Source organism: Ylistrum balloti, unplaced genomic scaffold, assembly GCF_031769215.1.
Source record: "Ylistrum balloti isolate Yb309-2 unplaced genomic scaffold, AGI_CSIRO_Ybal_v1 Utg370592, whole genome shotgun sequence".
In the NCBI taxonomy this organism is placed as follows: Eukaryota; Metazoa; Mollusca; class Bivalvia; order Pectinida; family Pectinidae; genus Ylistrum; species Ylistrum balloti.
This window is the reverse complement of record NW_026782367.1, coordinates 40,276-56,658: the sequence shown is the minus strand read 5'-3', so window position 1 is coordinate 56,658 and position 16,383 is coordinate 40,276. Positions and strand designations below refer to the sequence as shown.

General features: G+C 36.2%; 1 protein-coding gene across 1 annotated transcript; it reads left to right on the top strand.

Annotated features, from left to right (window-relative positions):
* The first annotated feature begins 446 nt into the window (after positions 1–446).
* LOC132556831 (L-threonine ammonia-lyase-like) lies at positions 447–15,264 on the top strand. The gene is made up of 12 exons (XM_060221269.1): positions 447–513; positions 2,713–2,907; positions 3,359–3,429; positions 3,752–3,797; positions 4,080–4,265; positions 4,852–4,907; positions 5,146–5,308; positions 5,755–5,845; positions 11,925–12,126; positions 12,657–12,824; positions 13,225–13,282; positions 13,482–15,264. Exons 1-12 carry the CDS (start codon positions 508–510, stop codon positions 13,581–13,583), a joined length of 1,344 nt encoding a protein of 447 aa, XP_060077252.1. The 5' UTR covers positions 447–507; the 3' UTR covers positions 13,584–15,264.
* Positions 15,265–16,383: the final 1,119 nt, after the last annotated feature.

Here is a 16,383-nt window from a genome sequence, read left to right as displayed (position 1 = left end):
TCTGCTGTATCCAGTTTAGCGAAATAGTTCATGCTAAGTGATGCTTTTCATGACGTAACGATAATTCACTGAAATTTTATTTCTCTTTACTACTTATTGAAAATTTGCTCAGTTAGTTACTCTGATGTCCGCTAAAACAGATAACATACAGAATGTAGATATATTTGTACAATACAGTGCAAATACAAAGTGATATCCTCAAGTATTAGCGAAATTACGGAAGAATAACTCGAACAGTTGAGAAAACACCTTTTAATTTTGATATCATAACTAAAAATGTTGAAAGCATGCATTACAGCTACTTCGCCCCTTGCCTTCCCCTAACCTGGGAAGTCTCTGTATACAGTCAGCACTTCTATGAAAGCTCTGCTATGATTGGTCGAAAATTAAGAGGTGTGTGCACTTTTCGCAAATATGATTGGCTAACGGCAAAACTGAAGTTCGATCACAAAGAACGTGGAGTTGTTTACATTTGTGTCAGGATCATTTAAACAAGAGTTTAGAGTAATGATGGTAAGTGTGCATGCCACGATACTTTCTGTTCATGTATATCATTAGAATATAGACATGGAATTTAATACAAGGTCGGAGGAAAGCCCTTCAAAGTAATATTATGTTTATCAAGTTCCGTGTTTTGATGATCGCCATGAATGACTTATGCATAAAGCCTACCCCGATGTTTCAGCTATGATCTGTTTATTTGTCACAATGCTAGCTTCGATTTTAATATTAAGATAAAATACAGATTTTTTAGTTTGTTTATTCAGAAAAGAGAGGGTAAATTAGGTAATATATACATTGTTCAAGGTGAGCTGAAGGTGAATGATGGCGCGCCTCCAAGTTCAAGCATTTCTCAGAATTTAAAGGCTGTGTAACATACGTCATTCGTTAACCTTTTGTTGTATTTCAAGTAACTATTAAAGAGTTAACCGAACCGAAATGTCATCATAATACCAGGTTACTGGAGTGGTGGAAAAAGGACGATTTTCACAAAAGTGTTTTGTCTCAAATGAACCCCTTAAACAGATGAAAGTGAGACTGATATTATAATTTGCAGTAGGCTTAGTGTCTAGTTTTTATGAATGTAATATATAGTTAACTACATGTGTGTGAAGTTACTTGTATCTCTTGTTAACCTGTTGAAGCACAAAATCACAAAATAAACAATATGGAATATGTTAGAGGTCCACTGTGTACACTAACACTACCTGCATTTACCACAATGCAATGTGTATTTATGAACACATAAATATGAAAATCTGGACTTGTGTATACAAATACCATCATGACATTTTCATATCGCACGTCAAAACATATGCATGTGATAGGCGTTAATGTTTTTTAAAAGTACAGAAAAGTCAGCTGTCAGAATCATTCAAGTCATTTAGTTATATGCTGTTACAGCGGAATTGGGGTTAATGTTTTGTTTCAATAAGTCGTGGATGTCAGCATAATTATCTTGTTTATATTACGAATGCTGACACGCATACAGTACACATGGTGTGTAAATACCTTTGTTTACAAAATAATTTACTCATCCAAAGCTGACAGACAGACATCATTAAGTGTCTATAAATGATACCTGCTTGCATAATCATATTTCATGTAATATAAAAAAAATCACTATTTCATTAAAAATCACCAAAGATTTTAAAGTCTGTGCAGTAACAGTTGTTTTTACCACAGACACATTTGCCAACTTACAATTCTTTGATGTTGATTGTCCACTTATTTTGTTGTCATCCCTCCAGTTTTATTTGTTTAAATTTGTATAGAATGATATATTATCTAAAGTAGAATATTTCACTGTCACTCAAGGACATTGCAAAGAAAACAGGGTCATATGAAAATTATCTGCTTTCTGTACTACTGTTTGCATATATCAGACATGGTCTGTTGAAGTAAAACTTTGATGTCGTAGGCACCACATGACCAGTCACCATATTGAATTTCGCACTCATGTGTAATGAGTACTTTGGACTGTGCAATATAGGTATTGGGGCATAGTTGAGTGGTACCATATCAGTAGTAATGGATTATGATATAACAGAATTTAACAAAAACCAAAATTTTGGCAAAAAATCCCACCTTGATTACATATCCAAATATTCATCCATAACTTCACTTGATAAATCAAATGAATCATAGGATTATAATATATTTTGTTATAAGAGTTTGTGTTGCAAATATTTGAGGATAAACTTTTCCATTTTTTTTTTTTAGGTTTTTTGGGGATGACTATATTGAACTTGAGTAAATTGAATAACAATTAAAATCAGTTATGTAAAATTTAAGTTCAATAGTAGTAGCACTTTGATAACCTGTACAAAATAGTTGAACTTTAGTTTAAAAGACAGTATTTTTTAGCTATTTCAAAATTTACAGACTTAAATATAATGAAAACTTTTAGTTTTTCTGGCCTAAAATCTACCTTAATTGAATTGCTGATTATTTCAAGCTTTACCTGTGTTATTATCCAAGCATAATTGTTATCACAAAGGTTATAGAGTCAATCCCTATGAAAGCTTTTCCTTTATAATAATCCCAGCAAGGAATGAACTGACAAGCAAGACTGGGTTGAAGAATTGTGGTGTACTCTAAAGTATCGCATTAAACACTGCTGACAATAACATAAATTTCAGAATTCAAATGTCATCTTGTACATATGCTTAAAATGATGATCTAACACAGCACTTTTAATGTACTCAATAGCAGGCATCAGCATCATTGGATGAGGAACCGAGAACTCCAGATGATAAAGAAGAACCCAAGTTCTTAAGGCAGATAAGCATGTCAAACCTGAAGGATGAATTCTGTGACCCAGATAACCCTAAAGCAATACAGTTTGAGGACATCAGTGCAGCCGCCTACAAAATCAGGGATGGCATTATGAAGACACCTTGTACGGTAGGTATTCCTAACAAATGAAAATGATGAAGTTGGTTCTAAATTGGATATCTGATGTAATTATTTCCCATTTCATAAACAAGCCAATCAAAGGGGGAAAAATCTGAATAACTACAGTTTCAGATTCTGATTAAGGAAAATATATTTTAAAAATTTAATTCTAAATATCTCATATTTTATTTCCAGACAAAGTCAAGGAAGGACTATTTAAGTCTCAACATACCTGTTTGAAGAGTAAAAAGATTTCTCAAATGCCTAACCCTATTTTTTTGAGTAATCATGTTGCCCTGGGACAGCAGTATAACAAATTTGGTCATGTTTCCTTGAAAGAGATTGAGATAAGATAAAGATAGATTTAGCACAAATTGTATACATTTTGAAGTAGTTATGAATTGTCCAATTTGATAGATGACATGTACACATATACAAAAGATGCAATTGTCTTTTTCAGCGATCTCGGTTATCTGGACTTTTGGGTGTGAATCTTTTCTTTAAGAAGGAGTTTCTGCAGTTTACTGGAAGGTAGTTATGATAATCTGAAATGAACATTATTTTTAACAAGTCCCAATTAACTGTATGCTTATTTAAGAGGTAATTTTGACTTGAGATGGTCATTGTTAATCAGTAGAAAAAATAAAATGTCACCCTTGCATATAATTCCCTCTTTCTCTAGTGAAAGTTAAAAGTAGTGATAATTCCTGCTTTATCTAGTGAAAGTTAAAAGTAGTGATAATTCTGTCTTTCTTTAGCGGTAGTTAAAAGTAGTGATGTGTCCTTCATGGAAACAAAAATAGATGCTATTTCTCCAAGAGTGTGTGATATGTACAATTTCATGTCTTGACAGTTTCAAGGAAAGAGGAGCCAGATATACCCTTATGATGTTGTCTAAGGTAAGAATCCCTTACTCATTGAAAACTGGTGAGAGTAGATGTTGGAATGTATTCATCATTACCTAATCTAGTACTTTGTAAGTTTTTACTAAAGTATATATTCTCTATTTAGCATCACAATGATTCCAGTCGCTCACATTTGTATTCAGAAATAGTTTTTAAGAGCTGTGGTCAAGCCAGATAGCCATCATAAAACAAAGAAAATGTCTTCAAATTTACTGGAGAACTAGTCAGTATTTGATGTGATAATGTATCAATTCTTAATATTCCTGATTCACAAAGGAGCAAAAAGCAAATGGAGTTGTGGCAGCTAGTGCAGGCAACCATGCCCTCGCCCTCAGTTACCATGGCAAGGAACTCAACATCCCTATTACTGTGGTGATGCCTAAAATAGCACCGTTGATGAAGGTGCAGGCTTGTCGTTCATATGGAGCTAACGTCATTGTTACTGGAAAGGATATATCAGAGGTAAAGTTCCCCCATGTTCCGATTTGTGATGTGTTTTCTTGCACAATACACAGGTTGAGGAATATTAAACATGATTTAGACTTTAAATTTTCTTTTTAGGTATAAAGAGACAGCTCTTGTTCAGTGTTACTGATGTTAATTCATGATGTCACTATCACTAAATATAAGTACTGCTTGTTAAAGATGACTAGGATCCATTTTGTATTAGAAATAAAAAATAAGAAAGTGTTGATTAGGTTTCTATGGTTGAAATCGCAGAGAATCTACTGAATCAGGTGTGATATAATGCTTATATTAATATTTTTGAATGTGACAAATCCTGCATCTTAAGCCTTGTTCCAGATATCTAACACCTAGCTTCAGATTTCAATGTTACCACTGCCTGGAAGAATGTGAGTTAGTTCTTTAACAATTTATCACATCCCTGTGTCATGTAATTATTAGAGCTGTCCATTTTCTCCCCTTGTAAATCGTTTCATCCTAATTTCCAAACATCATGATCTGGGAAAGTGGCTACCAACATTAATCACAACTAGTTATATATAGATTTTGTGACTGTGGTCTTAATTGTGTTTTGCACTTTTAGTCGAGAGAACATGCTATGAAGCTCGGAAAGCAGGAGGGTCTCATATACATCAATGGGTATGTACTATCACAGTTCTTTTTTGACTGAGCTCCTTGACAAAGACAGTAATTATTGTTATTGTTGTTACAGTCCTTGCATTCTCTTTCTAAAGAAATCTCCTTTAAATGTGACTGAAATTGAATTTGATAAATGACCTGATAGTTCCTCTCGTCTGAAAAATACATCCTGTGTTTACATTGATGAAGTGAGTTTTGATGAGATGTGTTGTATGAATTCTTATGACTTGTTTGTCAGGTATGACCACCCGAACATCCTGGCAGGTCAGGGGACAGTAGGACTGGAAATTCTAGAGCAAGTGCCTGACCTTGATGCCTGTATCATCCCCGTTGGTGGTGCTGGGCTCATCGCTGGTGCTGCACTGGCCATCAAAAGTCTCAAGCCATCTGTCCAGATTATTGTGAGTGTCACAGCAACCATTTGCCTAGAATATCATGTGACTTGAACGGTTGGTCCACAGATTATCAATGAAGTATTTTAAATGAATGGTCTGGATTATAGTATCTGACAAATCACATTTAATAATTGTATTGTATATCAGTCGTAAATCACACTTTCAGCAATGAATAATTCCAGCAAAAAGTGCTAAAAACACAATGTTGTGTGGTTGCTATTGACTAGATAACAAATCAAGATGGTTTAATGTAATTAATGAAATTAGTAAGAAATATGTATTGTAATTATGTAATTAGTAAGAATTTCATGTAATTAGTAAGAATTTCAAGAATTATGTTTAAGTATGGTAAATATTCATATCATTTTAATCTGTGTAGTTCCAAATGGAATTGTGTGTTTGTCCTGGACCCACCCTAATGAATATTCCTTACTATGGTGTCACCTAAACAGGGAGTGGAGTCAGAGACTTGTCCTAGTTTCACTGAAGCTTTGAAGGCAGGAAAGCCAGTGTACACCAACACAACATCAACACTGGCTGATGGTAAGATTAATATACCTCAGACAAACACTTAAAAGAGTCAGATTTCTTTCACTTCAGTCTGGTGGCCATTGTTTTGTATTATTTTTCCCTGATACTGCCATTATGATAGTTCAGCTTTTTGTGGACAATGTAGTGAAGCATGACTGTAGTATAACTATCATCTGACTTGTTTTGTTATGTTACTGAGGTTTTGTCAAAATGGCATAGCATGTTATTGCATCTCTCATTTCACACTTCTGCGGATTAGTTATTCTGTGGTCTTGAGACCGTACTGGGATGGTGTGATATTTACTTAGAATGACGACTACTTTTCCAGATGTGTTACATTTCACGATCTACAAAATCGCTGAATTTGAAATGCTACAAGGAAACCATATTTTTGTTAACAGGATTATTGTTTTTAAGTCACATGTAGCTAATTAGTTCATGGCCTAGCGGCCATCATTTACTCCTATCTTAAGAAAACAAGGAAATAGTGTGAGCACTCTGGTGTGGAGTGGTAGGTAGAGGGTTGAGGCACATGCTGTGGGGAGCTGGGGTGCAACTTCAAGGATGTAGTTGCCACACTTAAGGAAGAGGGTTGGGGATTACATTGTAGGGATGTAGTTTTCACACTAAGGAAGAGGGTTGGGGCTTACACAGTAGGGATGTAGTTGCCACACTGAGGCAGAGGGTTGGGGCTTACATTGCAGGGATGTAGTTGCCACTCTGAGGCAGAGGGTTTGGGCTTATACTTTAGGGATGTAGTTGTCACTCTGAGGCAGAGGGTTGGGGCTTACACAGTAGGGATGTTGTTGCCATACTAAGGAAGACAGTTGGGGCTTACACAGTAGGGATGTAGTTGCCACACTAAGTAAGACGATTGGGGCTTACACAGTAGGGATGTTGTTGCCACACTAAGGAAGACGGTTGGGGCTTACTCAGTAGGGATGTTGTTGCCACACTTAGGAAGACGGTTGGGGCTTACACAGTAGGGATATAGTTGCCACACTAAGGAAGACAGTTGGGGCTGAAAGCAGTAGGGATGTAGTTGCCACACTAAGGAAGACGGTTGGGGCTTACACAGTAGGGATGTTGTTGCCACACTAAGGAAGACGATTGGGGCTTACACAGTAGGGATATTGTTGCCACACTAAGGAAGACGGTTGGGGCTTACACAGTAGGGATGTTGTTGCCACACTAAGGAAGACGATTGGGGCTTACACAGTAGGGATGTTGTTGCCACACTAAGGAAGACGGTTGGGGCTTACTCATTAGGGATGTTGTTGCCACACTAAGGAAGATGGTTGGGGCTTACACAGTAGCTGGCCTTTTTGGAACAGAGGTTTTGGGCACAAACAACAGGGAAATAGTGACTGGTTATATTTTGATATGGTATTAACATCATTTCATCACTTGTTTATTTAGACCATTACAAAACAGGCAGCTAATTTATAGCCCTCTTGATTAACATTGAAATGACTTCGTATCACAAAAAAATTTCTGAATTAGCAACTGGTTCATGAAAACCTTACTGTAAAACATGATACAATGATGTGTGTAACAGAAGGAGCATAACACCATAACATGGTTCTAACTGAACAGGTCGTTCAAGAGCTGACAAAACTATATCAACGGTGGCCGATGGTAAGCTTCAGCTTGACCCCTGTCTAGGGACCCTGACTTACATTGTGTACACTCAGACCCAGTGTTGATATTCATTGAGTGGTGACTTGTATATTAACACTCTTAAATATTCATGTGTATTCTGTTATATTTAAGTAAATTTGTAAATCTCTGTAAATTTTATAAGCGAAACATGTCATTATTCTAAAAACAATTATGATTCTCTGTAAGGTTCCTCTACAGACAGTCTTTAATTCTCTGTAAGGTTATTTGCACTACTTCCCACTGTTTGTAAATCCCTAAAAAGTTGTCTACAGACTGTTTGTAATTCCATGTAAGGTAATCTACAGAATATTTGTAATTCCCAGTTAAGTCCTCTTGAGACAATTTGTAATTCTCTGTGGGGTACTCAAGACACAATTTGTACTTCTCTGTAGGGTACTCTAGAGACAATATGTAATTCACAGTGGGTTCACTAGAGGCAATTTTTATTTCCCTGAATGGTCCTCTGCAGACAAGATATGATTCCCTGTGAGGTTTTTGACTGACAGTTTGTAATTCCTTGTAAAACTGTTAAGAGACAATTTGTAATTTCCTAAAGGTTCCTAGGCCGTTATGTATGACTCGTGATTCCCTGTAAGGTCCTCTAGAAATAATTTCTGGTTCCCTGTAAGGTCTGTTTATAATATAAACTTATACTTCCCTGTAAGTTCCCTTGATGACAAATGATTCCTTTAAAAAATCTTCTGTAAACTGATCTAGAGATTAGTTTGTAATGCCTTGGTTTGGAGCACTGAACTTGTCTTTCCAACAAATGTATTTTCTAGGTGGCCTCGATCAGTGGGGGTTTGGTAGGGAATTGACAATGAAGGGAAGGAGGAGGGGTATGTAGAACAGTCAGTGTGATAGGGGAGTGGTGTAGAACACTCAGTGTGATAGGGGAGTGGTACAGAACACTCAGTGTGAGGGGGGAGTGGTACAGAACACTCAGTGTGAGGGGGGAGTGGTACAGAACACTCAGTGTGAGGGGGGAGTGGTATAGAGCAGTTAGTGTGATGGGGAGTGGTATAGAACATTCAGTGGGTGCCTGGTACAGAACAATCAGTGGGGGATTGGTATAGAACAGTCAATGGGGGGTTAGGGGGGTTATTTAGAACAGTCAGTGGTCAGTTGGGGTTATATAGAAAAGTCAGTGGGGGTTTGGTATAAAATAGTCAATGGGGGATGGGGGTATATAGAACAGTCAATGGGTGAGAGTAACAGAACAATCAGTGAGGGATTGGTATAGAACATTTAGTTGGGGATTGGTATAGAATAATCAGTGTGATGGGGAGTAGTATAGAACATTCAGTGGGGATTGCAAATTGGTATAGAATGATCAGAGTGTGTTGGTTGGTATAGAACAATCAACAGGAATTGCTCAGTTGTACTTTGATCCCAATAAAACACCAACTAGCATGGCCTTCTATAGTACAAGGAATCAATGAGTACTGGATTAGTAATCAGCTGTAGTATATTCCCAGACACTTTTTACATGATATACCACCTGAAGTTAGATCACTGCATTTTGATATAAAAAATCGATTGCTTTAAATGAAATTCAATGTGAATTAAATTGAGCTTTCAATTTTCACTTGGCAGTTTTTAACTTCAGTTTCAGTAGTATTTCTATGTATCAGATCATAAGAAATGACTGAATTGGCCTACTTACCTCCCCAATGGTGAACCTCCTTGTGAGACATGTTCCTGGTTCCCTATTGTTAAACCTCCTTGTGAGGCACATTCCTGGTTCCCACTGGTAAACCTCCTTGTGAAATATATTCCTGGTTTCCTGTTAGTAAAGATCCTTGTGAGACATGTTTCCTGGTTCCCTATTGTTAAAACTCCTTGTGAGACATGTTCCTGGTTCCCTATTGTTAAAACTCCTTGTGAGACATGTTCCTGGTTCCCTATTGTTAAAACTCCTTGTGAGACATGTTTCCTGGTTCCCTACTGTTAAAACTCCTTGTGAGACATGTTTCCTGGTTCCCTATTGTTAAAACTCCTTGTGAGACATGTTTCCTGGTTCCCTACTGTTAAAACTCCTTGTGAGACATGTTCCTGGTTCCCTATTGTTAAAACTCCTTGTGAACTATGTTCCTGGTTTCCTACTTTTAAAACTCCTTGTGAAATATGTACCAGGTTTTCTACTGTTAAAACTCCTTGTGAAATATGTTCCTGGTTTCCTATTGGAAAAGATCCTTGTGAGACATATTACTTGTTCCCTTCTGGTAAACATCCTTTTGGAACATATTCCAGGTTCCCTACTGGTAAACATTCTTGTGAGACCTATTCTAGTTTCCCTACTGGTAAACATCCTTGTGAGACATGTTCCAGGTTCCCTACTGGTAAACATCCTTGTGAGACATATCCCTGATTCCCCTCCCGGTAAACATCCTTGTGAGACATTGCTAGGTTCTCTATGAATAAACATCCTTGTGAGACATGTTCCAGGTTCCTTACTGGTAAACATCCTTGTGAGACATTGCTAGGTTCTCTATGAATAAACATCCTTGTGAGACATATCCCTGGTTTCCCTCCTGGTAAGCATCCTTGTGAGACATGTTCCAGGTTCCCTACTGGTAAACATACTTGTGAGACATTGCTAGGTTCCCTACAAGTAAACATCCTTGTAAGACATATCCCTATAGTTACATGTTTGTTAAGTAAATCTAACATTGTGTGGTTGTTGAGTGGCAAATTAATTGCTGAATCTTAAGCCTGGAATTATCAGTGGATCTGGTGCTCTAATTTTTGAAATCTAAGCTTTGTCATTGAAATCTGTCTAACTCTTTGTATTAATCATGGAAACCAGGGCAACTCAACTTTTAATTATACACAGATATCTGAAATACAAACTGTGTATTGTAATATCACCTTGAGTGGAAAATCAGGTTTCAAGGGAGCACTTTACAAATGAACAAGGTACAAAGATGCTTTCTATCCTGTGATTCAAGCCTTAGTAAATCAAAATTGGAAGAGATCAGGTAGATATCACAGTTAATTCTGACGACTGGAATATTTATAGTGTGTCTCTTATCAGAAAAGCTGAGTATGTACTGAAATGCAGTATTAACTTTTATCTTTCATTAGGTCATCTGATCCGAAGGGTCAAGATGACTTAAAGCCTTTGTGCTTCATCCATTGTAATGTGTCATGTGTAAACTTTTTCTTGAAAACCGTACTCCTCTTTCATACCTGGATTGATTCCAGCCAAATTTGGTCTGAAACGTTATTGATAGTTGGGAATGGTTTCTGAACTTTAGAACGTTGATTCAACCCCCTAGGGACCTGGGGAAGGGCGGGGCCCCAAAGGGGGAAATTAGACAATTTTGCTTCAAATTTAGTTTTAAACATCATGGAATGTAGGGAATCATTTCTTAAATTCAGAAACTTGATTCAACACCTAGGAATTTGGAGGCAGAAGTTATACAAGATTTTGCTTCAAAATACTGCTCTTTCTTAATGCTTGAATGGATTTCAACCAAAACTAGTCTAAAAGATTATGGAGAGTAGGGAATCATTTCTTAAATTCAGAAAGTTGATTTGACCCCTAGGTAATAGGAATGACCTTGCTCAGCTTGAAAGGTCACAGTGATTAAATATGTTCTTTAAATGACTTCTTCTCAATAACCAAAAGGCCAAGGATGATGATTTTAGGCCTGTAGCATGCTAGGATGAAGGGCCACCAACTTTGTTTATATGAATGACATTGACCCACTTTCAAGGTCACTGGTATCAAATGTGTTAAAATGTTTATATGACTTTTCACTAACTAAAAAGACCAGAATGCTGTTTTAGACCTACTTTCCAGGTCACAGTGGTTAAATGTACTAAAAAAACTTCTTCTCAATAACCAAAAGGCCAAGGGTCTTGATATTGGGCCTGTAGCTTGCTTTTTCAACAAGCAATATGTCAGGAGTAATGGCAATTGTGTAGTGCATGTATAAAGACTATAATTTTAAGTTTGCAGAAAATGTCTTGATGAACCACAAATGTCTTCAAGTAAGCTGTATAGTATTTGTACAATTTATTAAAGGTCTATTTTACTCTTTCATTTATAGTTCTTTATAGTCAGATGACCATTAAGGCCCATGTGCCTCTTGTTGTCTTTTCGACTGTTTTTTTCCCACTGTGAAATTACAGAAGAATATATATCTAGCCTGCAGACAGAGAAACCATCAAGAGTCAATAACTGTCACTGATATAAGGCTATTAAAAAATCATGCCCTTGACTTTTTTCACCAATTTTGATATCTACATTTTTTTGCTGGTTATAATAGCTTGTAAATATCAGAAGGCATTATTTGTGCCAGATCAGATTTACATTCTGTTTTGAAGTTTTTTAACTGTTAGAACTCTGAGGCCAAAATCCCACCAACTTACTTCAATGGTTTACTAAAATTTCTAAACATCTGTATTGTTTTTGTTGCAGGTCTGGCTGTCCCTACTGTAGGTGTGAATGCCTTTGTTACTGCAGCACCACTTATAGACAAGATGGTGGTTGTAGAGGAGCAGAGCATTGCTCTGGCTATCCTTAGACTGATAGAGCTGGAGAAGGCAGTAGTGGAGGGTGCTGGGGCCACAGGACTGGCCGCCATTATACAGGGCATGTTACCTGAGCTGGCAGGTAAAAGGTTAGTTATTACAATGGATAGATACATTGACATTGTGTGTTACTCTGAGAGGTAACAGTGACAGGATTTATACTGTGTTACACTCAGTGTGGAGTGTCATGGACACATTATGTTGTGTGCATCTGAGTAGGGTAACACTGACAGGGTTTGTTGTATGTTACTGTGCAGTGATCCTGTGTGCAGTAACACTGACAGGGTTTGTTGTATGTTACTGTGCAGTGATCCTGTATGGGGTAATATTGACAAGCTGTGTAACTGTGTGATAATCCTGTGTGGTGTAACACTGACAGGGTTTGTTAGCTCATCTGGTCTGAAGGACTGGTGAGCTTTTGTCATGGCATGGCATCCATCGCCTCTCTGGTGTCTGGCATCAGTCAACTTTTTACTGCGAATCACTACTAGTCATGAAAGACTGAAACGTGGTCAGAAGCATCCTTGGAGGAAGGCGTTTTAAGTTTGTGTAATTACTGGTGGTGATCATCCAGTGTGTAGGGAACACTGACATGTACTGTATATACTGTTTGTTACAGAGTGGTGGTCATCCTGTGTGGTGGTAACATTGACACCACCTGTCTAGGCCGTGTGTTAGAGAGGGGTCTTGCTGCTGATGGCCGACTGGTCAGATTTGTGGTAACGGTCAGTGACAGACCTGGTGGTATCACAGAATTAGCCAGAACCATCTCAAAGATGGGGATCAGGTATGATGTAGTAAATAATCATTTGAATTGATTCATGTACATTACTGACATTTAGTGGACACATATATCTGAATGAAGACAGTGCTTTGGTCAGTTGTGACATTTACGTTTACTTAAATGTCCTCACACTTCTGTCTTATTGATATCTTCCATCAACATTAATATTTATCTACGTAAGAAATGATATCTTTTTACAGTTATGTTCTGTGATATGAAATGTTTATTATTATAGATCCTTGTTTTATACATTTTTGTTCTAGTTCCTGGAGATTTCAACAACATGACTGTAATTCTTATTATTCTTGCACATCAAAGTTTAAATTGAACAATTTTTTTCTTAAAAGTTATAACAGTGCACCTAAGTAATTAATATTCTGTTTTTGGTGGGTTTTTTTTACAGTTTGAAGGACATGTACCATGAGCGTGCTTGGATAAAGTCAGACATTTTTTCAGTTCAGGTAAGAACATCTATTAAATGTATTTGTTGGATTTTTATTGGATGTTAGTTTACTGCTGTAGGAGTTACTCCCCTTAGAGATGAAAATCTGAGACATGACTTACCTCTATGGATTTTCACCAACACTAATTTCATAAAAATAACAATTATGTCCAAGTCTATTGTATTTATTAGAAATTTATTCCTTTGTGATTTTGCAGGTGAAATGTGTTGTAGAGACCAGAGATGCTGAACAAAGTAAGGAACTTGAGAACGTTTTGCGGGAGAAGTACGATCATGTTGTGTGGGGTCCCGTACATTAGAACTGGGTTTTATCCCAAACTGTCTGCTGGCAATCACAATGCTACACCTTACTCAGGACATGATTGTTTCAGGTGTCCCAGATATTACTACTGCTGTAGTTTTGAAATTTGGGAATTATTTATTTTAGAATCGGTGTCATAATCAAGAATTGGTGACATTTAACATCAAGATTCAAGATGGTACTCAAATTTTTACAGATAATGGTCCATTAACAGAAGACATTGTAACCCAACATAATTAACCATATGCCATAGTTAATAGTTGTGTTTATTTCACTTTTTTATATACAAACATGATAGTCTCCATGATACCCATGCTTAGTGCAGATTGACATGTAGTACACTCAAGATGGCAATATGTTTTTTGGAAATCCTTGAACAGTGTCTCCATTATCCCGGTTAAAAGTTGATATTTGTACATGTTCTTTTTTTTTATTTTAAGTTTGAATAGCTAAATATATCAATATTATATATATTGATTTTTAAATAGTTTTTTTTTACATATACTGCAGTTTATTCACTTATTCAGATATGCTCTGTATTAAACACTGTCCAATTCGTGCCCCCTAATATTGTTGAAATTTCAGAGGCCCACTTTTGTTTATAGTCCTAAATTGTACAATGGAAAAATAAGTAAAACTATGATGGTAAACTAACTCTATTTAAAGGGCATTCAATTTCATTCTTTTGGTTAGTCTGTGTAGAGATAATCACCACGTTTGGTGTCCTACCACTGCTGTTAACTGCTGTGATATGATTACTGTACACTAGAACTTTTATTTTTGGAATAGACCACCTGTTAAATACACTCACCTAAATGTCATTTTTTAAAAATTTCGAGTGCTGAAAGTACATCAACTACAATATTTTTGACGTCGTCCGCTGAAAGACCGAAAGGTCCTGATAGTGGACGTAAAACCTGTTAAGATAAATAAAAAATAAAGATTTTTAACTGAATCTTTCTCTCTGTTTATATTTTGCCTGTATCATTTTCACCTGGTGTTGGCCAAGCTTTAAGATACTTTTATCTGTTTTATGACGATTCATACAAACTTACCAATGAGTGTAGTTAAGATTGATTTCTTTAGTGGTTTCTGACTTGTGTTGTTATTGTAACATAGAAGATACATTAATATACCCACTGTGTACATCATATCTGTGATAAATTTTTTTACTTCAGGTGTTAAAATTGTAAATAGTGTTTCAGTGTGAAGTGGTGTTCAGATATAATTATATAGATATATTGTATCAAAATAGAATCAGTAGGCAGTAGTATTTATACTACATGTAATATAAATTGAGAAGGCCAGGAATTTGTAAAGATGCATGAATACTTATCAGTGACCTGTTAGACAACAGTGCTTATTTAATTTAATTTAGTAAGTAAAAATTTACATGTTTATTTATTAATTATAAGTGATTATTACAAGGTATGTTGAATTCCTTACTCCAGTGATGTGTCCCTAATTCTCTCTAGAGGCTGGTAGAGGTCACTGAACATGTTATTTATGGTCACATCTCTCTCCTTTTGTGAGTTTGTTTAATGTGTGTCCTGTTTTAGGATATTACCCCTTGTTATCTATTAATAAATCCCACCGGAGAGATATTCTTATGTCATAATATTGTTTTTTATCATAAAATTTTGTTGACCCAATTTCGCAATAAAATGTTTTGGAATTTATCTATTTCTTTGTACTTTTTATGCGATCAACATATCAAGTTGTATTAGAGTACATTTTACATATCTAACGTCACAGTTTACTTCTGTACTTCCTTATAGAGATGAAAGAAGACCGTTTTATCATTGCTCTCATGACTTCAGAATCAGCAAAAGCCATCCATTGTTGAACAATCAAATTCTCTGACATTTATATTGAAAAAAGCACAGAATTTAAGTGATGATTAAACCAATAGTTCCGGTTGTCATTTTAAAAGTCTCTGGTTTTAATTAAGGATGACTCCCATCGAGACTAAAGTTAGATGTTTGGACCTTGTTTTTTCTGTCAATGCCCACTTTCTCGATACATTCAGTAATTACCGATATCGATAGCTAGAAAAATCAAAGAAAGTACCGATATAAGAACCGAATCTTTATTCAAGCACAAATTAGATCAAACTATTGCAAAATAAGAACAACAGAAATATTAACACAGAGACTTCTAAATGTTTCCGAAGGGTAAGGTCTGCTACTTCAACGACGACACCTGCCAGGTAAATTTTGCTCATTCCAAATACGTATTGTCACGTGCTCACATGAGAAGAAAGTGTACACCAACGAAACCAACAGAAAAAACTATCATGCATCAAGCATGTCCAGATTCATATCGGACTGAGAAATAGAACATTTCTCAAAGATGTCCTCAAGACAACCACAAATTTCCCCATAATCTACAACGAAATGCATCTCTCTGTTGCGAGTTTGTTTGTCTGTTAAGGACATCTGGCTCGGAAATTCTGATATTGCAAACAGGAACAGGCCCAAGAATATCGAAATTGCTGCGACATTTAAATCATAGGGATGTAGGATGGTTACTATCAAGAAATGGAAAATTAAAAAAAAAGAAAAATTGAAATCACACTTATCATGCAGTTTGATGGAAAGCTCACCATGTTGGTTTCGTAGTAGGAAAAATTATGGTAAGCGCTGATGTAGGAGAGTTTATCGTGTCCTTGATTTCCAATTCTGGAGAATATATATACACTGGACATGTTCAATAAATATCTTGTTATCTGAAAGTGAAATTGAAGGACCTCATTCAATTTTTTGTTATTGGCCATGATTATAACGGGTATAATGTAG

Bases quoted from the DNA above. Each gene is read 5' to 3' on its own strand.
- LOC132556831 (XM_060221269.1), top strand. The intron at 3,430-3,751 runs GTAGTTATGATA...ATGTCTTGACAG, and splicing joins TTTCTGCAGTTTACTGGAAG to TTTCAAGGAAAGAGGAGCCA. The intron at 3,798-4,079 runs GTAAGAATCCCT...TGATTCACAAAG, and splicing joins CCCTTATGATGTTGTCTAAG to GAGCAAAAAGCAAATGGAGT.